General features: G+C 46.3%; 1 protein-coding gene across 1 annotated transcript in view; it reads left to right on the top strand.

The window, feature by feature from the left end:
- Window positions 1-22,931, top strand: part of RS1 (retinoschisin 1) — a 284,554-nt gene extending 261,623 nt beyond the window's left edge. The window contains exons 2-7 of the mRNA XM_012784696.2: window positions 1,608-1,699; window positions 10,895-10,920; window positions 11,726-11,831; window positions 19,008-19,149; window positions 20,670-20,865; window positions 22,779-22,931. Coding sequence (XP_012640150.2) covers window positions 1,648-1,699; window positions 10,895-10,920; window positions 11,726-11,831; window positions 19,008-19,149; window positions 20,670-20,865; window positions 22,779-22,931 — 675 coding nt within the window. The 5' untranslated portion in view covers window positions 1,608-1,647. The remainder of the gene's footprint in view (window positions 1-1,607; window positions 1,700-10,894; window positions 10,921-11,725; window positions 11,832-19,007; window positions 19,150-20,669; window positions 20,866-22,778) is intronic.
- Window positions 22,932-24,601: the final 1,670 nt, after the last annotated feature.

Here is a 24,601-nt window from a genome sequence, read left to right as displayed (position 1 = left end):
GGGCGGCCTCGGAAAATCGGGCGCTGATAGGAAGCACCCGGCGCGGCCCGCTGCCTGCAAGCCGGGTCACACCGGCCCCCAAGCCTCCAAATACAAGGTGGCAATGCAGCCGCGCTTGGAATGCAGTTGAATTATTAAAGGTTTATTATCATTATGATTATGGTTAAAAGTTTAATTTTTCTTTAAACTCTAAAATACAGAGCAGGAAATAAAAAGCGAAAAACAATCCTTTTTCAGGCAGCAGTAGAGTTTGTGGAATGTCTATTCGTCTAAGTGAAGAATTCATACACATACAGAATAAATGTCAAGCTTGTAAACACCCAATAAATGCTGGTTGAAGGACCAAACGTTTCTCCAGTTCCTTTTCGTTCCTCTTTACTATTTCGTCACACTTTCGTTTGGGAGGGTTTCTTGTTTTCTTTTTACTGTTAGCCTTTGGGCTCCTGGGGGCTGAGGGTGTGGGCGGGGCAGGGGGGTGATGGCAAAGAACTGAAAGGAGAAAGGGAAACTCGGTATTTTACTCTGCATTGTTCAACAGTTTTGTATCTTCTGCAGTGTATAAATTTGCATCTTTTTCTTTTTTTTTTTTTTGCATCTTTTTCTAACTTGAGAGTATAACACATGACTCTTACAATCACTTCATCAACGTTATTGTTTTTAACCACCTTAACCATTTTTAAGTGTGCAGTTCAGTAGTATGAAGTAGATTCTCATTGTTGCGAAACAGATCTCCAGAACTTTTTCATCTTGCAAAATTGAAACACTACCTATACTTATTCAGCAACTCCCCTTTTCCTCCCATCAACTTTATTCTTAATTCGTATGTGAAATTAATAGGTAATTTTGTCAAGCACTGTTCTAAATATTTTGTATATATCACCCTATTTAAGCCTCAAAATAACTCTGTGAGGCAGGCATTATCATCATATTGCAGATGAGAAAACCAAGGCACAGAGAGGTTGATCACTTGCCCTGAAGTCACAATGTAACAAGTGGTGGCGCTGGGACTTGCACCCAGTCTAGCTTGGCAATCTATCTATGCTCTTAGCTCTACTGGGCTGCACTGCCTCTCCTAATTTATTTAACCAGCCCCCTAATCTTGCCCATTTATATTGTTTCCAATGTTTGGCTATTATAAGCAACACAGCAACTCACATCTTTGTGTGTAACTGCCCTGTGCTCCTCACCCCCAACATATAGTATTTTCTTGAACGACTAGATATGAGCATGATGCCAAGTTGCTTTCTAAGAAGGGAATACATGGCATTTTCATACAATTGGAGAATGTTAGCGCTCATCTGGCAGGAAATTGCTCAATGTCACCCCCTAAAAGATGATGGCAGAGAAAGAATTAAGACCTGAGTCTTCTGATTCTAGTTCCTATTTCCATTCGTTGCTTCCCTGGTTACATTTAAATGAAACCAGTATCTTTCTTGCTAAACCAACCTCAGTTGATGCTAGTATCTTCTGTGAGGCTTCCTTGTTGCAGCAGGTAGCTGTGTGGGTTAACTTGATGGGGCTCAGCCAAAGACATAAGAACTAAATGGAATAAGATGCTTAATGCGGCCAGTGCTCAAGTTAATCCCCCGTTCCTGGGCGAGCTCTCCACTTCAGTAAGGTAGGGCCGTGGCCAAGGACGAAGGGAAAATGCCACGCAAGATAGAAGGCTTCTTGCTACTACTTCTCTTTGGCTATGAAGGTATGTGCTATTCAACCATTGACATTCATTACATACTTAACAATATAATTTAATGAATGATATAGTTGATAAATAGAAATTTAACCTGAATAATAAAAAATATTATTAATTAGCAACATATGTTAATTAATTAACCTGTCATTATTAATGAACAACAGTTTTCTTTCTGCGGATGTGGTCCTCTTTGTCTTGCCACTAGCTTTCCGGTTTTGTGAGGAGCCTTCCAAAGTTCAAAGGATGCTTAAAATCCGACAGAAAGAAAGAGGGCTCTCAGAAATTGTATAAAATAGCTATAAATTGCAATAATTAATGAGAAAATATGGCATATTCGTGAAAATTTTTAGGAGTCAAAGTTAGAGTGATTGTAGAATTTAATCTTCCAAACCCAGATACTGTTGGGGGTGGAGGAGGATGCTATTAATAATTCTGCTGGGACAACAGGTATAAATCAGGACTCTCCAGGGCAAATCGGGACATGAGGTCACCCTAGTTTAAATATGGATTAATGTAACACGCCGAGTACCATTGGACTCTAATAAAAAACATAATCCAACTGAGAGTCAGGAAGCCCCCAAGACGCAATAGACTCAATCATTTAAAAAATGTCTAAATATGACCCTACAGAAGTGATATAATTAAATAAGGAAAAATTAATGACAAATCTCTAAAATGTCATCCAATTTGACTTTTCAATTTTCTCTCAATCTTTGAAAGAACATTCTTTCATGGCTTTCTTAATTCTTAACTCATCAACTCAGAATTTCTTCTCTGGTTCATTCAGACATTGGAAATTGGTTGAATGTCTTCTTTGTGGTCATTGCACACTTGTGTTACAGGTAATAAATGAGGAGGGCGGGGAGGCAGAGGACTGGTAGACAGGACTGGTAGACAACGAAACTCACAAGCAGAGTTAGAATCTTTGGTTTCAATCATTCTCCTTTCTACCCTCTTGCTATATTTTATTGCTAAAGTATTTGGAAAGACTTGCAAAAATATAATCCCAAGGTCATTTTGCAAACCCCAAGATAAATTTCTAAGTAGGGATCATTTAGACCAATTGTTTATTGTTATTTTTTCCCCTTGTAATAGTCAGCAACGTGTCCCAATAACTCTTAATATTTTAAGATGCTTTTGGTGTTTTGTCGTTTTTCCTTTATACTCCTCACTCTTTCCTAGGCGAGAAAATCTAAGCAGAGTCTCCCGAGGCTTAGATCTGAATACCCCTGGATCTCAGATATCCACAATGTTCCACCTCAGATTTCTTTGTGATTGGCACGGAGATTCATTCATTCATTTCTTTGTCCATTCATTTAAGGGCTCATCCCTGAGTATCTGCTACAGGGCAAACATTGTGTAAGAATTGGACACGCTGGGCAGATCCTTGTTGCTTTCAAAGTGCTGAATCTAACAAGCCTTGCTGTGACCCCCAAATGAGAAATCCTATATATAAAAAAAGCAGTTTTAAATGAGCCCCACCTATTTAGTGGATATCAATAATAAAAGGCAGGCTATTAGGCACGGAGGACAGCACTCTTTCCTGTGCTATATAGCTTACCAATCTTTCTGCATGGCTGGGGAGCTCCAGATATGTCCACGAAGAGCAGAGAGTATCATCTGTTCAGGTAGCATGGAATGTGGTCGAGCTGAAATGGGGGAGCTGAAATTCTCTTACCCACCTAACCCAGGCCCTCCGCCCTTGCACTGCTTAGAAGGAAACCAGCCAGCCAAAAATGGCCAGTGTGGCTTGGTGACCTACTGTGTGCTTTACCCTGAGCCAGAGGGGTGCTCCAGGAGACAGAGGAGAAAATACAGGTCGTGATTTCTGCACTGATTAAGATGGATGACATATGGCCAACACACATGGGAAAGATGCATTCCATTGCACAGCTGGGAACCTAAAGACAAAGGTTCTCTGTCTAATTCACTCTTCGCTGTTTCTGTTCTTCAGTGGCAGTAGCTCCTCATTATAGTGAAATAAGGTAAATAGATTGACTTACGTGTTAGACGAAGGTTCATTTGGGAGAGGCCACATCATCATGGCAAAGCTCTCTCTAGGTCTTATAACCGAGCCAGGCTACTATTTATCTTCCACTGTACATTTTGGATTCAACGCCAATAATGATTTTAAAAATACCCATCTCATTAAAATATATTAGTCTATTATTTAATCATGTTTATTCTATAAAAACAACAACAAAAAAGTCATCCAGCCTTATCTTACAGCCTTATCTTTGCAGGTGCACCAACCATCAGGGATTGCAGATCTTTTTTAAAAGCATCTTTATTGAGGTGTAATTTACATACTATTAAATTCACCCATTTAAAGTGTATAATTCAATAGTTTGTAGTATATTTACAGATTTGTGGAGCACACAATGTATTTTTAGAGCATTTTCGTTACCCCAAACATTAAGCACTCACTCCCCACTCTCCCAGGCTCTGGCAACCATAAATCTACTCTCTGTATCTATAGATTTGCCAATTCTGGACATTTCGCTTAAATGTATCCATACAACATATGGTCTTTTGTCTTTCGCTTAGCATATGTCTTGGAGGTTCATCTGTATAGAAGCATGTGCAGATAACAGATTTACCCATGAATATGCCTGTCACCTAAAATAGTAACACTTTCACACCAGAAGCAATTTCCTTCTTTCTTCTTCACAAGAGGGACATTATTGCAGCCTGCTGTGCTCCTTTTGTGTCTTAAACCTGTTTCTCAAGCAGATTGAAGCTGGATACAGTTTTCATCATTCATAATTTTATGCTTTTCTCCTCGGTTTCATCTGCTTCCATGGGAAGGAATGCTGTGTGTTTAGTGATAGCCCATCAAAGAGACTAAAACAGTCTTTTTCTCTGTATACCTAATGCATGCTTTTCCTCTTAGCCTTGCAAGGTACATTTCAAGAAATAGGCATGCCTTGAATTTTCTTGCGGTGGTGACAAAGGTTTCCCCAGTGGGGTGGCCTTTTGGTTCAAAAGGCAGAAGTCAGCCCATATTGCATGAATCTAAGATTGGTGAGGTGTCTAGACTCGGGAGTGGCAGACATCTCACGTAACCTGTGAAGGAATCACAAAACCAGTCTGAGAAGGAAGAAAAAATATGCAAGCACACAGTCAAAATCTTGTACTAGTTTTCCTTTAAAGGCTGATGTTTTCTCTTTTTCTCATTCCAACAGTGTGATTTTCCAGTATGATAATATGTTGTAGGCACAAATCCTTTTGCTTTTGTTCTCCAGTTTTTTGGTGATTAAATCATTTGGGGAGGGGGAGAGTGGAGGCTACAGCAGCCACGTTGCTTCTCCCTTGGTGACAGCTTTTCCTGTAAAATGCTTGTTGTTTCTTCTTTCTCTGCTCATTTCCATAAAGATCTGGCACCTCAGAATCCCAGGCTGCCTAGAGACAAATGCTTTCTGAGGAGGGGAGCCTGAGAGGAAACAAAATGCAAGACATCAGCCCCAGCTCCCGCACAGGCATTGGCTCTGAAGCCAGGCCTTCCTCTTCAGCCTCTTCCTCTCCACAGGTCGATGAGGACTGAATCCCTGGATCGCCATCTTGCCTTCTCGCCTTCTGCTTTGCTTCCGCAGAATGTGGAAACTGCTCGGGGCCCACTCATGGCCCCAGAGTAACGCAGAAGTCCCCGAAAGGCCAAGTCGCTGAGCCTCCTTTGAACTCTGAGTTTGCTCAGCTGCAGCTGAATAGACCAGACCCCCTTCAGTGGCAGACTCAGGCTCTGAGTCACGTTGATTTGGTTATTAAAGCCACACCGTCAGTGACCAACACCCCCTGTCTTTGGTCCCCACAAAAGAGGGTCTTGGCTTAATTGACGTTGGTCCAACTGACAGGGCCTTTCCGGAAACTGCCTCTCCACCAGCCCCAGCTTCTCTCAGGGGTGAGGGTGGGGCCGGATTAGCAACTCCAAGTCAATACTTAACACTCCACACTAATTGCCCATTTCCTTTGTATTTCTTGATAAATAGCTACAAGACCAAGACTATGAGCTTATGTAGAAGTTAACTCCAGGCCTGTCCAGTGGCTCATGCCTGTCATCCTAGCACTCTGAGAGGCCGAGGCGGGAGGATCTCTCAAGGTCAGGAGTTTGAAACCAGCCTGAGCAAGAGTGAGACCCTGTCTCTACTAAAAAATAGAAAGAAATTAATTGGCCAACTAATTTTGAAAAAATTAGCCGGGCATGGTGGTGCATGCCTGTAGTCCCAGTTACTTGGGAGGCTGAGGCAGGAGGTTCACTTGAGCCCAGAAGTCTGAGATTGCTGTGAGCTAGGCTGACACCACGGCACTCTAGCCCAGGCAACAGAGTGAGATTCTGTCTCAAAAGAAAAAAAAGTTAACCCTGAAGAGCACAGGACACCACCCAGCCTCTTTGGGCTTCCCCCTGAGCTCCAGAAGCATCCATCCAGCTGCCCACTCACTTGGGTGTCCCCCTGGGTTTCTCAGGCTCACTATGTCCCAAACAGAACATCTTCCACCCCATCTTCCCCAAATCCCTTCTCCCCCTCAGTAAATGACAGCCCTGTCCTCCCAGTGGCACGGGCCTCAGGCTTCTCTTTCTTTTACACCGCCCGTGTAATCTGCCAGCAGATCCTGTTAGCACTACTTTCCAAATACAGCCACTTCTCATCCTCTCCACTGCCACCACCCTGGGCCAAGCCACCATCATCTCTGCCCTGGAGGACTGCACTCACCTCTGAACTGGACTCTGTCGCCACCCTTGCCCTGGCCAGTCTAGTCTCCAACATAGCATCAGAGGGAGCCTTTGACACCATGATCAATCCTGTCCCTCTTCTCCTAAAGTCCCTCCAAAGTCTCATGTGGGGTAAATGCCAAGGTCCTCACGTGGCCCACAAGGCCCCCTGGCAGAACTGTCTTCCTCAAACCCTCCAATCTCCTCATTTCCTAAAAGTCTTTATTCTCTGGCTCCAGCCCCTGGGTTGCCTTGCTCTTTCTAGAACATGCCACTCAAACGTCCACCTCAGGGGCTTTGTACTTGGTATTCCTTCTGCCTGGAAGTATCTAGAACTTTCCCTTTGCCCACAAATATATTGCCTCCTTCAAGTCTTTGCTCCAATATCAGTCTCTCAGTGATGGTTTCCCTAAGCCTACTGGTTCCTGTCCCCCCACCTCCTTGCTTTTTTTTTTTCTAGAGCAATCATCATCATTTTGTGCACTATATATTTTATTTGTTGATTGGCTCATTAATTTATTCTACTCCCCTATGCATGTGTGCACATACACACACACACACACCTGTAAACGCTATGAGACAGATGTTTTTCCTGTTTTGTTTACTGCTATATCCCCAGCACCTAAAACCTAAAGCCAGGACTGGAATATAGTAGATGCTCAATAAATATTAGTTGAATGAATGAAATGCATGCTTTGGGGCCAGGCATTATCAACTACCTTTTGTATCAATTTCTATAATCGTACAGGTGCTTAAAGCTTTGCCCAAAAAAAGGTGACCCGCAAAGGCAAGAGCATGTGGTGAATTGGGGGACAGGAAAAGTCCTCTTTATAATGAAAGGGATATGCAGGCAGAGAGGTCGGGGGAGGGGGGCAGCATTTGTGGCAAAGAAACTCTATGGACAGAGGCTTGAGATAGTCTGGCACATTCGAAGCAGGGCAAGCAGCATAGGGTGCAAAAGATACATCTGGAAAGGTGGGCAATAGATAGCCCGTGCAAGCCCTTGGAGGACATATTATTACCACCATCATCTTAGGGATGAGGAAACGGAGAGATATTAATGAGGTGGAACTCAGAACCTGGCAATGGGGACCCACCAAAGGGTTTTGAGCAGGCAAGTGACAAAATCAGGTTGCATTTCATCCAGCTGAGGCAACAGCTTTCTTTAGCAAGGGGAGGCTCGGGGGAGTAGGGTGGGGCCTCGAAGCAGGTAGTGGCAGCGGGTGGAGAGCAGAGAGGGTCCACGGGCCACTGGATGTGGGGTTTAGGCACAAGAGAAAGCTAGGGCAAGCCCTGGGTGTCTGGATGGGGTGACAGGTGGATGGCGGAGCCATTTTGCAGGTCAGAAACAAAGAAAGGAGGCCGGGCGAGGTGGCTCACGCTTGTAATCCTAGCATTCTGGGAGGCTGAGGCGGGAGGATCGCTCAAGGTCAGGAGTTCGAAACCAGCCTGAGCGAGACCCCCCCGTCTCTACTAAAAATAGAAAGAAATTAATTGGCCAACTAATATATATAGAAAAAATTAGCCGGGCATGGTGGCACATACCTGTAGTCCCAGCTACTTGGGAGAATGAGGCACAAGGATTGCTTGAGCCCAGGAGTTTGAGGTTGCTGTGAGCTGGGCTGACGCCAGGCCACTCTAACCCTGGCAACAGAATGAGACTCTGTCTCAAAAAAAAAAAAAAAAAAAAAAAAAAAAAAGAATATATGTGTGTATTTCTGGTGGGTAACTACTTAGAAGTGGAATTGCTGGGTCATAAGGCACATATAAGTTCAGCCTTAGTATACATTGACAAACAGTTTTCCAAAGAGGCTTACCTTACACCCTACCAAGAGGATCACCTTACACACCCATCAACAACATGTGAGAGTTCAGGTTGCTCCATGGCCTTGACCCCGGTTTTAGACGGCAAGAGACAACTACAGGGAGATACCCAGTAAGCCAGTCAATACAAGAGTCTGAACCTTGGATTTAGCACCACATATAGGGTAGGTGGAGGAAGCAGAGCTCTCAAAGGAGACTGAGAGGTTTATCCAGAGTGGTGGAAGCTAAAGGAAGATGGGAGGGACTGATAGCACCCAACACTGCAGTGTGAAGATGGAAGGTCAGTGTTGGGAACAGTCCATTGGATTTGAAAATAGGAAGGTGCTGGTAACTTCCTTTGTCAGCACAGGGTTTGGCACATTTGGGCAGCTATAACAAAATCCCATAAACTGGGTGGCTTATAAACCACAGAAACTTATTCCTCACAGTTCTGTAGGCTGGGAAGTTCATGATCAAGGTGTCAGCAGATTTAGTGTCCAGTGAGGCCTTCTTGCTGTGTCTTCACATGGTGGAAGGGGCGAGCTAGCTTTCTGGGATCTCTTTTATAAGCACACTAATCCCATTCATGAGGGTAGAGCCTATTCACCTCCCAAAGGCCCCACCTCCTAATATGATCACATTGGTGACTAGGTTTCAACAGATGAATTTGGGGAGGACACAAACATCCAGACCATAGCAGGGGCTATGGTGGCCTCCTACCAAGATGGCACTCCCTAACCTTCATTGCTACCTAAGAGAGTCAGTTCGGCCCATAGTGGATACATAACTGGCGGAATAAGGGTGTACTCACCACGTGCACTGTTGGTGGTCTGGCTTCTTCCAAGTCTTCAAGCCCCTTGTGGGTGGAGAGTGAGGCTCCCATTTCAGAAAGCCCAGGCCCTAGTACAGTGCCAGGCTCACAGCGGACAGCAAAATTGGTTGCTGAATGGGCAAAAATGTATTATTTAAACGATAGCTTTTCTACTTGTGATGAAAAAGATGAGACCATTCCTTTCCTCTCAACATCAATCTGAAAGCTTTTCGTGGGCATCATACTCACTTTTTAAATAGCAACATGGTTAAAGGAGTCACTTTTATTTCCCGTTTGCTACGCTCAGGTTTTGTTTGAAATTTTTACAGTAGGGTATGTGTTGCTTTTATAGTCAGAGAAGAAATAAAGGTATTTGTTTTGTTGAAAATGGGAAATGGGGTTTTGGTGCTGGTGGGGAGAAAAAGCATCTTCTCCTTACTCACTGCAAAGTTCCGGGCTGAGACCCCTTTGATAAAAGATGGATTAACAAGAGAAAAAGCACACACATTTATTTAATAAGTTTGACACGGCACAAGAGCCTTCAGTAATGAAGATCTAAAGAAACGGGAACATCTGTGGATTTTTAGGGACAGTCACGTGGAAATATGATTGGAGGACAAAAGGGTATGATCTAATGGTGATCAACTGGGGATGACAATCTGTTCAGATTCCTCTTGGTGGCCTTGTGTGACATTCCTTCCCTCCAGGTGTAGGGCAGCACACCTGTCCTGCTGAGGGTCTTCAGAGAAGAAGGGACGAGGGGAATTTTAGTTTCTCTGGCCAGGCTCGGGAGAAAGGGGGTGGAACAAGGTCAGAGTGACCTTCTTGCTTCTGTGGTTTTCTTAATTTCCTTCAGCCTAAAATATTCAGAGTCCATATTTGGGGGTAGCGATTCCTGCACCCCATCAGTGCTTTAAGTCAGTGCTGCCCAATGGAACCTTTTGTGATGATGGAGACGTCTGTGTCTGTCTTCCCCAGTACAGTGGCCACCAGGCCCATGTGCCTATGAAGCACTTGCAATGGGACCGGTACAACTGAGGAATTTTCAATTTTGTTAATTTTAATTTAAATTCCAGTGGCCACATAGGACTGGTGGCTACTGTATTGGGCAGTGTGGCTTTAAGCAATCAGTTTATGCTAATATATATAAACTCTTTTCCTACTAAATTGTGTATTCATTGTCTTTATACTTCTCAAAAGATAGTTTATGTTAGTTTTTTATGTTCAATTTTACACACTTCCGATTTTCTCACATTATTGATACAGTATTTGTACTTTGTGGTTTGATATTTCCTGTGCATTGTAGACAACCCTAAAAAAGGGTTTCCATACAAAGTCCTAACCCTAAATAATGTAAATGTGGCCCACCAAGGGACTGGGGCGGGAGTCCAGTCCTTAATAGCACATTGGGCAGGCACGAGGGTGACAGGGATGACAGGGATCACGAAGAGTTAATAAGTAAAAATAAAGGCTCACATTAATGTTAAGTGGAAAAAGAAAGCAGGATACAACATTGTTTTGATAGTAGGCTCTCAAATATGTTAAAAGAAAAACACATAGAAAAATGACTGGAAAGATGGTAAGAAATATAGGCCAGCCCCACCCCCACTTTGCCACATTAATGTATTTTCCAAAACTCCATAATGAACAAAAATAATAATAATATTATTCTATTCTTTTTGTTTCATTTTACTGTCCCTAGTCTCCCAGCATCTGTGGATGCTTTTCCTGGCAGATATTTACTTAGCTTGACATCTTCCAGAAGGGACTTTTAACTTTCATGTGACTATTTTCTTTTCACTTTGCCATGTAATGAGTGGCTTTGTTGAATTTCTCTCTTTTATTAATTTTCTTTTTCTTCTCTTGTCCTTTTGCTCAGCCACGTTGGGATTATCGTCCACTGAGGTATGTTGCGGTGAGAGGGCTGGGTACTGCATTGGAAGCGTTGCCTAGCCAAAAATAATGTATAGGGCTATCACTTTTTAAAAAAATGTATTTTTAAAGGTCTTTTTTTTTTTTTTTTTTCCTTTCTGGTGGTGGCGATAGCACGTTTTACCTGGGCAAGCTCCCAGATGGGTGTTTTAATGAAAGCATAAAAGTTAACCAGGTCTTAACTCAGATGGTGCAAGCTTGAATCCAGTACCTGTTAAAATTGGGTCCCCAGATAGAAACCTCCAGGGGATGTGAGGTGTCCAACCTTGGATTGGGGTTCCCCAAACCCCTAAAGCAAAGGTCCTCAAACTTTTTAAACAGGGGGCCAGTTCACTGTCCCTCAGACCGTTGGAGGGCCGTTGGAGAGTGTGGCGCACATTCCACACATGCGCACTGTGGGCCCGGGACGAGTCGGCTGCTAAGCAGGACAGGCAGCGGTGGCGAAAACACCCAGCAGGCTGGATAAATGTCCTCATCGGGCCGCATGTGGCCCACAGGCCGTAGTTTGAGGACGCCTGCCCTAAAGCTAACTATAATGGGAGTATCTGTGAGATTATTAGCCAGGTGCTCACGGTGGCAGACATTTGCTCGTTTAGAATGAAAGATGAGTGGCACCTGTGTGTTAAGGCTGGATTAATAATTGAAATCCGCCGTTGTAGCAAAGCTGCCATAAACAGTGCGTAAGAAATGAGCTTGGTTTCGGAGCTTCCCGTGGTGTCGGAACCGCAGCTGCCTCTGCCTGACGTTTCTGACGTCCTGCCCCTCTGGCTGCCCGCAGGACGATGGTGAGGAGCCCTGGTACCACAAGGCGTGCAAGTGCGATTGCCAAGGTGGAACCAACGCTCTGTGGTCTGCAAGCGCCACCTCCTTAGACTGCATACCAGGTGAGTGTCCCCTCTCCTTGGGGCATCACATCGGAACAGTCCTTGGGAACACCCTATCTCTCCTTCTTCTTCCAATCCAGCAGAATTAACCCCTGCATCCCACGATCTGGGTTTTCTTCAGTTGGTTACTCTGAGCTCCAAATCTCTCCAACAGGCGACCCTGAGGTCACTGTTCAGAAACGGTTTCCTGGATCTCCACTCGGCCTGGCTGAGATGGTCAGATCCGCCCTAACTTTCAATGAAAGTGATGAATGGAACTGATTCAAAGTAAATGAATGGGAGGCAGCATGCAGTTTTAGAGCCAGAAAGACCGGAATTAGAATCCCGGCTGCATCACTTATGAGCTCTGGGACCGCCACTTAGTTCTTTCTCTGTGCAATGGGGGTGATACCACTATGCGCAGGTCCTTACTGCTCGCCAGAGAGCCATGTGTTTCCCCCACGTTTGTTTCCCAGCCCCCGGGCGACCAGGTGGTGCCATCTGAGCACTCGCAGCCAAGGTGAGCAGGCCACTTTCAAAATGAGGTGTTTAAGGGCTGGCACCCAGCTCTCTGGCTCTCCCTTTCCCCGCCCTGAAGCCACCTGTTGAGATAATGGCTTCTCCTTGATTATGTGGAGCAGACACCCCCCATCTGCCTACTTGCAATGGACAAGTCACTTGGGTGAAAAATAAACCTGCGTTGTGTGATGTGAAGCCTCTGAGATTTCCAGAACAATTTGTTCTGCAGCAAAGGTAGCCTACCTTGACTAATAAATGCTTTTCTCTAAGACAGGGGCCATAAACTTTGCAAAAGAGCAGATAGTAAATATTTATGGCTTTGTGGACCAAATGATCTGGCCCAATTAGTCAATCCTGCCCTCATACACAGTTGAAAGCAGCAATAGACGGGATGTAAATGCATACATATGCATTTGGCTGCGTGCAAATGGCCGTGTTCCAATAAAACTTTATTTACAAAACAGGCAGCAAGCCAGATTTGGCCGGAAGGCCCTAGTTTGTTGACCTGTGCTCTCAGGAGTGATTAGGAGGAATAAATAAGGTGAGGCATTAAAGCAGCTTGTGTTATACCCAACAAACTAATAAAGGTCACTTCCTTTTCTTCCTGCCTCCTAAGAGCTCACACTCTGAGGAAGGAGTGAGCAGACCCAACGTGCAGAGGCCTGGGCTATCCCAGCAAATATTTGCCTCAGCTTAATCCTTTCCAGAGTTTGGAGCCTATTTTGTATGAAACCAGCCGTGCAGCCCCTCTCTGGGCTGTGGTGGCACCATGCAGTCTCATTGACTTTACATAATCACCTAATAATAGCTCAGGGAGAGACAGGTTCGTGTGTCTGTGTGTGAGCCTCTCTTCATTATTTCATTAAATTTGCATTAAAATAGCAAATTGCCGCGTAGGGGGCTGGAGTACAATGGCTTCTACTGCCTTGGTTTTCCTATTTACTGAAGGGGTAGGAAGTTGTTTGTGAAGTCTATTCTCCAGGGGAACAGTGGGGGACCCAGGCATGAGCAGAGCAGTAAGCACCAGCTCAGGCAGCCATTAAATGTGGCTGTGATCTGCTCAGCCAATACTGAAGCACCCTCCTCAATAACCCATTTATAATTCACTTCCACCGTCTTTCCTCATGTGCCTAGTATGTGCCGGGCACTGATAGGGAGACAGAAATGAAGGCACTGTCTCGACCTTGGAGAGATTTACCATTTACTGGAAACAAATGTTCTTTTCACTAGAGACCTCAGACATACCGGGAATTCCAGCCCAAGGAAATTCTAAGAAAAAATTGAAAAGACACTATGTATGTGGATTGGCCTCATTGACCCAATTACCCGTGACACCCAGAAAGAAAGGCTATGTTGGCCAGGCATGGTGGCTCACACCTGTAATCCTAGCACTCTGGGAGGCCGAGGCGGGAGGATCGCTCAAGGTCAGGAGTTGGAGACCAGCCTGAACAAGAGCAAGACCCCGCCTCTACTAAAAAATAGAAAGAAATTAGCCAGACAATTAAAAATATATAGAAAAAATTAGCCGGGCAATTAAAAATATATAGAAAAAATTAGCCGGGCATGGTGGTGCATGCCTGTAGTCCCCGCTACTTGGGAGGCTGAGGCAGAAGGATCATTTGAGCCCAGGAGTTTGAGGTTGCTGTGAGCTAGGCTGACACCACCGCACTCTAGCTTGGGCAACAGAGTGAGACTCTGTCTCAAAAAAAAAAAAAAAAAGACAATGTGTTTGAGGGATGTGAAGTTGATCCCAGTCCCCCAGGCTGTCTCCCTTACACAAGTGCCATGAACTTGAAGTTCTAAAATGAGAGATTCTTTTAGCTTAAGCGTCCTCTGCCTCCCTGCCCCCCTGCTAGTTTTTTGTTTTTGTCTTTTGAAACAACGCAGATATTTTCAGGAAGGCAAAAATAAAAACACACAACCTCAGTGTTAAATGTTCATTCATTGGTGTTAATTGATTCTTCCATGAAAGACCTGATTCACTGCAGCCACCGGCTTCCAAAAGTCACTTGCCCATCAGCGCCTCAGATTGTCACCAGTATGTGAAGAATGGTGCTGGGTCTCTCTGGACCCCGAGATTCAGGGCGTCCGTCAGAGCCTGGCTTAGGAGGAAAGAAGACCCTAGAAGGCACAGAAGGACAGGGGTCACTTGGAGGTGCCAGGGGTGTGCACTCGGGCCATTAGCGCCCCCGCCCCCCACAGAGCAGAAGGCTATGCGCTATGGCCTCCTAATCTTCAGCTTAGCACTATTACAAATATTAAAAGCTGTCTTTTCTACCTTTGAGCCAAGATTACCCCAGCACTCTGAGAGCAGAAAATAGGGTAGAGAAGATATCAACAGTATAAGAAATCCAGTGGCTCACTAATGCTTTTACTTTGATTCTAGATTTTATATTCTATACTTGAATTTATAATCTAGTCTTCCATAAATTGACTCTATATATTTTACTCTATATTCTATTATGCTGTCATATATATTCAAGTCTAATATATGCATAATACTATTCATGTCTCCCGGGAATCTCTTGTCCAGAATGTCCCCGGACTCTGTGTTTCTTTAGGTTGGCATTCTTTATATGCACATTTGACCTTCACGCCGACAAATCCGAAAAGTACTGATGGCAGAAAAAAGGCTAGAATGTTTGGTGTGCATAGCTTGGATTAGGCGCATATTGCAAATATACATTTATCCATCCAGTGATCACGTCATGGCTCAAAGGAGCCATTTGAGCACCCCAAAAGGCAGGTTTTTCCTTAAAAGTGAAATGAGTGTACAAACAGCTTTAATAGCTACGACGACAAAGTTACATTGGGTGGAAAACTTGGGCAGGTCATATTTTCTGCGTGTCTGGTGAGAATCCCTTAATTCCTCTGGCAACATTATTTATGTAGCTTTCTATCTAGTTTATGCTGGATTTAGAGTCTTTCTGATTAGGCCAGAGGGAAATCTCCAGGCTGCATTTGGCCTCTACTTCCTCCCTGAGTTGCTGCTGCCTGCTTCTGACATTTCCTCTGCTTGTCCCCAGTGGCCCCTGGGAGGGGGGTGTGACAGTGTTTGCTTAATCCCTGCATTCATCCATCCAGTCCGTATCCAGTGAGTGCCTAGCACGCGCAGGCATTCTGCTCAGTGACAAGTGACAGGCTGTGCCAGGGATTGGGGGGGGGCGGGGAGGCTGCCCTGGAACCTGGCCTGCAGGAAGAGCAGCTTGGTGAAGGGGGAGGGGAGGGGACAGCCTCAACCAGGACCTGAGACGGAGGAAAAGGGGAAAGAGGAGTCAGGGTAGATCCCAGGAATGGAACTGGAGGGCAGCTTACTTCACAGCGCACAGAGCAGAAGAAATATCACATTGCCTATTTTCCGTGCTAGACTAAGGCCAGTTTGAGTTCCCCCTTGTTATGGCCCGTGACAGGACAGGAGAGTATAAAGACAGCACTTTAAAATGTCCTTTCTTTTCCCCTTGGACTACAGGAAGCCACCCGTGAGCTTGCAAGGGCTGCTGGGTAGCAGGGCCCAGGCGCAGGCCGGTGGCGGGCTCCTTGCCAGGCCCACTTGTTGCGCTGGAAGGTGGCCACCTCTTGGTGGCTCCTCTTTCTCTGCACCAAGCTCTGTCCTAGGGTCCTCCCCAAGTTTCCCCGGGGGTGCTCAGAGCTCAGGGCTCCCAGGCCCACGGTCCCGCCCCTCAGGGGAACCTGCTACCTGAGCTGAGGCTGTCACCTCCTCCTCCAGGACAAGCAGCTAGTTCCTTAGTTCCCGTTGAGGCCCAGGTCTCCAGAGTCCATAAACCTGAGACCCTCCTCTCTCAGACCTCCCTCCCCTGCCCTCTCTCTCTCTCTCTCTCTCTCTCTCTCTCTCACACACACACACACACACACACACACACACACCCTATTCCTGCCTGGGGCAAGGAGAGCACGCACCATTAGACACATGGAGCTGGCCTTGTTCTCTGGAGAAGTGGCGTGTGTGTGTGTGTGTGTGTGTGTGTGTTGGGGGGTGACGGGGACAGGACAGAGTAGGGCACAGGGTGCTGGCTTTCCTCCCTATTGAGTCTTTGCCAGAAAAACATGCAAAACTCAAGAAGATATCGATTCAATTCACCCCATCACACCAATGTTACCCGCTGCTTTTTGGCCAGGCACTGTGCTGTACAAACTCCACAGTCTCCAAACATCATCTCACTTACGCTTACGGCAATTCTACGAAGGCAGATACTACTATCGTGCCCATTTCACAGATGAGGAAACTGAGGCCCACAGGGCTTAAGCAGCTTGCCCACACTCGGAGAGTGGGATCTGCTCGCAGTCCGCCGGGCTCCAGCAGGCCTCCTGCACCTTGGCTGCCCAGGTCCCACCCCGGACCAATCCCATCAGAATCTCTGGGGGTGTGGCCCCGGCATCGGTGCGTCTTCAGCTCCCCAGGTGACTCCAGGGTGCAGCCCAGGCTGAGACCCACTGGTCTCGAGTCTCTGCTTTGTGTCCTGGGCCAAACCACCAGGTGTTGGGGTCATGCAGCTGGGGACCTGGGGGCGCCTGACAGCCAGAGCACCGGGGAGCAGGCTTGGAGGCTGGACCATGAAGGGCTTGGTTTGGATACACAGGACACAAGGGTCCTTTAGGTCAGGCAGGTGGACATATTCACCTGGAGAGTATCCAGGGGGCGGTGAGTCAGGCGCTGACTCCCAGACACCAGCCAAAGCCACGGGGACAGAGAGATCACCGTCCCCGCTGGAGTACAGCACCCAAGTCTGGACAAACAGGTCTTAGATCACAAAGGGAACAACAGACTCTCCGCTGCCTGGACAAACCCCCACAGGCCTCCAAGGCCATTGCCACTGGCCAGGGCTCTGCAGCCCATTCTTAACCATTAGACGGGTTAGTTGGGAAGACCTGGCAAAAGAGATGTGAGGGCAAAGCAGAGACAGAGAGAAAGAGCCACATGCCAAGAATAAGGTGATCGGGAGAAGTGATGACGATTTTTTCCTTCCCCTCTGCCCTCCCTCAGAGCTGGTGGCCCTGAACAACAACAACAACAAAGTAACGTTTGGTCATTAAATACTTGAGATGGAGGGGGGCCTCAGAGACAGGCACGGTTAGAATTTCACAGATTAAAAAACTGAGGTTAAGTGACAGCCAAGGGTTCTGCTTTCTATGCTGCTTTCTACGCTGGGCCCTGCGCCTCCTTCATGGGGCTTGGGCTTGTCTTCCCTGGCCAGAGGTCTGAAGCTGTTCTTCTGTTTTCAGCCTCTTAAGGACAGGGCATGACTGTCTCTACAGGGGTTTTGGAGCCTCGGGATGGCATTCAAGCTTTTGCATCCTTCATTCATTCAACCTTACTGACTTTTGAAAAATTGTCCAGAAAGACTTCCCTAGTTTTACAGCAAATATGTTCAGCTCTTCAACCTGAATTCAAATTTACCCATAGAGAAAATAATGTGATTTGCCTTATTTGGAGTTTATCATTCACAATCAGAAAACGAGGAGAATGTATTGACGTAAGTTTATCATTTGTTTTCTATAGAAATTCAGTTAGGAACTGAGTTTAGTTATAAGAGACTCCCTAAATAGTGGCTTGTTGAATTAGGAGTTGAGTTTTAACTCACATGGTAAAATGACTAAGGGTTGGGAGTTGCTTAAGGATATCAGGGCTGAGGTCTCTGCAGTTCTGTTGGCCTTATCCTCATGGTGCAATGTGGCTACTGTTGCACCAGCCATCAGATCTTTCTTCGGTCTAGGCAACAGGAAGAAAAAAGGGGCAAGCAAAATCCCTTTTAGACAGACCAGAAATCCCCAGAAGACATCTTATATCTCACTGGTCAGAAAGTGTTTCATGTAGTCACTTCTAACTACAAAAAAGGCTGGGAAAACTTTTTTGTCTTAGCTGGCCACATTGCTGCCTCCAATAAAGCTAGGGCTCTTTAGTGGAAAGGAAGGAGAGAATGAATACTGGGTTGGCATTGGCAGTCTCTGACCAGGTAACCCAAGGCTGTTTTCAATGTGAGAGGAAGGAAGACAAGAAGAAGCAGGAGACATTAACATATAAGAACCACCTTTGGCTATTCCTATTTGGAACAGTCCCTTTCAGCTGTTCCTCATTCAACAGACCCTCAGGCAGATCGCACCCATTTTTTTTTTTTTTCCCATTAGACTGGTGAGAAAACTGCAATTTACAAGTGGGAAGTCAGTCTGTCTTCTTGCCTCTCACCATTGTTTTGTTCCTGTAATTGGCATCATCTGCTGCCCAAGGACAATTAGGGACCCTGATGTCATCATGCAGGATGGTTAAACCTGGGCTAAGGAGGGAAATGAAGAGGTATATGACATTTAAATATGAGGGTCCACTGCACACCTTTTGGTGTTTAGATCCCTGAGTTGGTGGAGGAGGTGAAATATTTCTCAAACCCCACCCCCTTGTGAGGTTGCCATAGAACCACTTCCCTCTTTTCCGAATCTTGTGAGTCTCTATGGCAATCCCTTTATTTCGCCCTTCCCTCTCTTCTCGCATGAGTAGTGAACAGTTGAAGGCCCAGCTCTACCCACTGGGAACCACGCTGACAAGCAAAAACAGTCTCTGTCTGCAAGGCGCCAACAAGATGGGTTTGTTTCATTACTTTGGTCAACTCGTGCTTGTTGAGTATTGAGACATGAGTCTTCGAATGTGCATTGTTTTTCCTTTCCCAGAATGCCCATATCACAAGCCCCTGGGTTTTGAATCCGGGGAGGTCACGCCAGACCAGATCACCTGCTCCAACCCGGAGCAGTACGTGGGCTGGTATTCCTCGTGGACTGCAAACAAGGCCCGGCTCAACAGTCAAGGCTTTGGGTAAGCAGGGCAGGCGGCCCAGCGGTTTCTTTTTCCTATGCTTTGAAAAAATGGGTCTAATAAATGAACGCCACAGAATGCACTTATTTGCCCAACAAATACTGACAGTGCCTTCCACGTGCCAAGGACTACGGGTACAGCAGTGCACAAGATGGATCAGGTCCTTGCATGCAGAAATTGCACCGTTTAGAGGAGGAGATGGACTGTGGGCAGATCATACAATGGTTATTCAGCAAGCGAGACGAGCGTGGGGCGGAGATGAAATCAGATCTCATCCATTTGACAGGCCAGGAAGGGCTTTCTAAGGAAAAGATGTTTGACCTGAGACTTGAAGTTGGGCAGGCAAGGTAGGGGAAGAGGCTTGGGGTGTAGCACGTGCAAAGGCCTGAGTTGGGATGACACCTCCAGGGTGTAGATGGAGAACATAAGGCACAAGGCTAGAACACAGGTGAGACAAGGTGGACAGGTAGGTGGAAGTCACATGGCATGGGACCTTCTTTTTTTTTTTTTTTTTTCTTTTGAGACAGAGTCTCACTCTGTTGCCCAGGCTAGAGTGCCATGGCATCAGCCTAGCTCACAGCAACCTCAAATTCCTGGGCTCAAGCGATCCTCCTGCCTCAGCCTCCCGAGTAGCTGGGACTGCAGGCATGCGCCACCATGCCCGGCTAATTGTTTCTCTATATATTTTTAGTTGTCCAATTAATATTTCTATTTTTTAGTAGAGACAGGGTCTCGCTCTTGCTCAGGCTCATGCTGGTCTCGAACTCCTGACCTTGAGCGATCCTCCCGCCTTGGCCTCCCAGAGTGCTAGGATTACAGGCGTGAGCCACCGCGCCCGGCCTCTCGATTCAAAATTTAGACAAGGTCTGGGATGGAAGTAAAAAGTCAGGAACTACCCAAGAAGCAAGTCTGGAAAGGAGAAGGCAGCCCAGGCTCAGTCCCGAGAAGCTCATGCGTGGGCACCAACAGGAAAGAGGAAGAAGGGAAGCTACTGTGGGTTTCCCCAATTTACGAGGGATATAGCTAACCAACGAACGAGTTGCTTTGGCAGTTACTTGGCTTCACGCCTGTCAAAGCCCTTCCAGATCCAGGCGGGTCAGTGCTTGGAACTCGGGGGTGGCAGCACCGGGGGGACCTCCGGGAGGACGGAGAGCACGACATGCCAAGAGGATAGCACTGGGCAGCTCACGCAAATGGCAGGTGGCACAGCCACGCGCTCGTGGGGTTTGAAGAGACATGTTCAACCCCACCGAAAGGCGGTTTCAGCTACGCTCAAAGGTATTTTTTTTACAAATTGGTTCAATCTGACAATTTTTCATGGGAAGTGGCGGTGCAGGCAGAGAAAGAACGAGAATGCAAATATAACAATCTGGACGTTTCTGGGTGCTTATGAGATTGCAGCTCAGATGGCCCGAGCTTGCAAGGGGGCTCTCTGGACACTGGCAACCTCTAAAAGCCAGTGCCAACGGCTTGTGGCATTCTCAGGGGAAGGCTCCCGCTGATTCAGTGTGTCCCCGCAGGTGCGCCTGGCTCTCCAAGTTTCAGGACAGCAGCCAGTGGTTACAGATAGATCTGAAGGAGATCAAGGTGATTTCGGGGATACTTACTCAGGGGCGCTGTGACATCGATGAGTGGATGACCAAGTACAGCGTGCAGTATAGGACCGATGAGCGCCTGAACTGGATTTACTATAAGGACCAGACCGGAAACAATCGGGTAAGTTGGGCTTACCCCAAACCACCTTCGGCTCACACCTTCTGGGACTCCCCTCCTGTCCCTGTGCTCAGAGCACGGACCCCCCAGCATAGCGGGTCATCCACACTGCTTGCTCTCTCTCTTTCCTTGTTGTAGTCTCGGTGCCCAGCAGTTTGCGAATAAGTGCCACTCTTCGGTGCAAAAGAAATATTTATCATATCAACATATAGTTGCTTGAATACCCAAGACTGGCCATTCGGACTATTCCAAACTCACTGGATCACTGAAGTCTCTTTGCTTCATGGGTCTGGCTTGATCTGTTACTGATGCGGGTTTGGCTTCTCCTTACTACTGAGGCAGACTGCTGGGAAACTTTTGACCACCTAGCAAATCAGCTACTTAACTGTGGAAATGGTAAAAAGGACTTCAGTGCAAACACACAGGCACTTGAACCTTTGGGCAACTCTGCATCCCGTCTGAGGACTGGGATCGAAGTCTTCTTCACCATAGACTCCTCACTTCTTGCAATGAATAGACATGAATTTAAAGCTCACTAGCTGTTTGGAAATGTTCTTTTGCCTAAGAGTAAGAAAATTTGCAGGCTAATTTGGATATTTAATCAGGTTAAGTAGACGTGTGGCTGAGAATCAGAAGGCTTTGCAGTCTGATGACAGTTTGTACAGCAAGACATTCGTGGGCTGAGGTTTCAAGGAGTTTGAACACAATAGGAAAATCATCTTGATACTTGGTCATCCAATTCTTTTCTTATTAGTTGGCCTCTCTGAAAGATGTTAGAATGTTTTGCAAGCCCTGTGTTTCTAAAGGCCTTGACGGCTGTTTGCAAAGAGGCACTCCACTCTGGCACTTGAGCAATCTGGTGGAGCCTATTCTGTCCTCCCCTCTTCACTTGGCCCCTCGCTTGAATAGGCTCAAGGACAAACAGCTTAGACAGGACGTGTGGGACGGTTGTGGGACGCTGCTACTGGGAAGAAAGGCAAGATCATGGCAGACAAGGCCCTTTCTGTTTTGTGGATGGATGAGGCCAAATGTAGCAGCCAGATATTTTCAGGAGATAATCTTTGAAGTAAATGAAACGTTCCAGTGTCATTGGGCAGAGCAAAATGACACTGGAAAGAGTACAAAGAATGATTTCTTTGGAAACAGTGTCAAATATCCATGGCATCTTTTTATGCTATATATCCTTAAAAACATAAAGGAAACCCCATTACTCACTACTCTGGTACCACCTTTCCCTTTCTAGAATCTTCCCTCTAGTTTTTATATCTTTTTTTTTTTTTAATTTTTTCCAAGTCTATAAGGCATTTGTCACTTGTATTAAAGTAGGGACACACATTTAAGCTTTGGCTCACAGCTTTGAAGCCAGGCCTCAGTTTTTACTTGAGTTCCACTTTGGCTACCTTTGGAACATTCCTCTTAGAAGTGTGATGTGGGCTTTTTCTAAACTTCTTGTCAAAATGCAAAGGATAAAAACACAAAATTGGTGAGAAGAGTCAAGAAGCATTTTCATCAGTGCCATCCAATAGAACTTTCTGTGCTGATGGAAATGTTCCTATCTTTGGTGTGCAATATGGCGGCCACTTCTCACACATAGCTATTGAAGTATGGCTAATGTGACGGAGGAACTGACTTTTTAATCTAATTTTAATTCATCTAAATAGACACATTGGCTAGTGGCTACCATTTTGGATGATGCAGTTCCAGATGTCCCCATATAGTGACCCAGAGATACCCTGAGCGTGTGGGTGTTGACAATCACTCAAGGTCAGATTTGGGGGGTCACCTGCAAATTCTCTGCACTTTAACCACTTTCGAAGATTTTCCATGTTAAAAGCTGGGGCTAGCTCCAGACAAGAATTGTTCGTCCCTCTTTCTCCCCTGATGTGCTGGTGCTAGAATTTCCTCTCTTTCTTTAGGTCTTCTATGGAAACTCCGACCGAACCTCCACAGTCCAGAACCTGCTGCGACCCCCTATCATCTCCCGCTTCATCCGCCTGATCCCGCTGGGCTGGCACGTCCGCATCGCCATCCGGATGGAGCTGCTGGAGTGTGTCAGCAAGTGTGCCTGACGCCTGTCGCAGCTCGTTGCCCGCCTGTGGGTGGTGGGCACAGAGAGGGCCTGTGGGGGGACGCCTGGCACACCGCTGGGAGGCACAGGGCTGGATTTTACAAAGCGCTTTTAAATGCAGAGCTGGGTAGAGAATATTTCACTTTTTTAAAAAGATGTAGTTTCTGATTTCAATGAAAGAAAAAGAAAAATGAACGTATTCCCCATTCAGGGCCAGAGAAAGAAAGAACAAAGAAAATGTCCCTAAAAATGATTTTCTTACAAAAGCCTAAATAGCAGGGGTAATTGCTGCTCTTGTTTTTTTTTTTTTTTTTTTGGTCTCAGTGACACTGTGAAAGGTGCACTCCTAGGGGAACACAAAGCAGCCCTGATAATTTGAAAATTCTTTTGCTTTACCACATTTAAGACAGGAACATGTGGTTTCATAAAGCATGGCTTCGAGTGCAGAAGGGGAGCAGGCTTGCAGTTTCTCCTAGTTAAGTTTTCATTAAATCATGGCCAAAGAGGACTTTGGAGCACCAGGTAGGCAGCTGACGGTTTCAAGGGTGACTGGGTGGCAGGCATGAATGTGGTTATGTCACACCATAGTCCTGGGCTCCTGACAGCCTGTACATGACAAACACCTAAATGCCCAAGGTGGGAGAGGCTCCCTCCTCGGCGTTTTTATCCCCGTGAACACAGGGATGAGGGAGGGGACATTACACACAGCTCCATTCTGCGACCCATTCAGGCAAATCTCCCGTCTGTGGTCACCATTTGGGTGAGTACACAGGACAGGCTACATGTATAAGCAGCCAAGTTTCCCTATATGTAAGAACTCCAAATAACCAGAACAAACCTGAATTTCCCTTTATCTTGGGCTACCACTTTTCAATAAACTTAACATATTTCGAGAACAGCTGGCCCAGGAACTACCACTGGCTACTCAGAGGAGACCCATTAGCTGACTGCGCGCTTTCCAGGAAGTGGTCAGGACTCACGCCACAAAAGGACCATGTGGCTTTTCCCTGGAGGCCTTGCACCCTCCAACACACAGACATATCTGTTCCTGAAGCTGGAAACCTCTTTGGGAAGGAATGGGCCTGGCCTGCCCTTCCCTTCCTGGAGGAGGCTAAGCAGGGAGCTTGGGAGGATGGCAGTTTAAGTCTCCTTTGTCATTTATAGCTCAGCCTGAGTTTTCAGGCCCTTCCCTGGGAAAGGCTGTTGCCATGGGGGCGGGGCAAGAGAGGTATGTGGAAAGCAGGAGCTGAGAGGAGGTGGGATCAGGGGATGAGGACACTCCAGAGACACTGGGTCATCCAAAGACTGTCTTGGTCCTGGATGCAGCGTAGCCTTTGCTAGCAGCTCATTTCTCTGAGTTACTTTCTGTTTTCAAATGCCGAGGCAAATGAGCAGTCACACTAAGTGGATCCTGGACGTCACGCTCACCTTCTCTGTGAACGGGCAGCCTCCTAAAAGCTCCAATCTCTTCCCTGGTGTTTTGAGAGTCTGAATAACTTTATATTCAACCCAGCATCTTTCTAACCCCCATGCTGTATGCTTAAACCTGGAAAAATGCTTTTCCCTGCCCAATCTTCTCTCTCAAATATAAACATATCACTTTAAGGTGTGGGGAGGGACCTATCCCTGTTCTTAGGACATGTGGATTGATCTATTTTGGACAGAATGCCT

This window comes from Microcebus murinus, chromosome X (assembly GCF_040939455.1).
Source record: "Microcebus murinus isolate Inina chromosome X, M.murinus_Inina_mat1.0, whole genome shotgun sequence".
Lineage (NCBI taxonomy): Eukaryota > Metazoa > Chordata > Mammalia > Primates > Cheirogaleidae > Microcebus > Microcebus murinus.
This window is presented reverse-complemented; position numbering and strand designations above follow the sequence as displayed.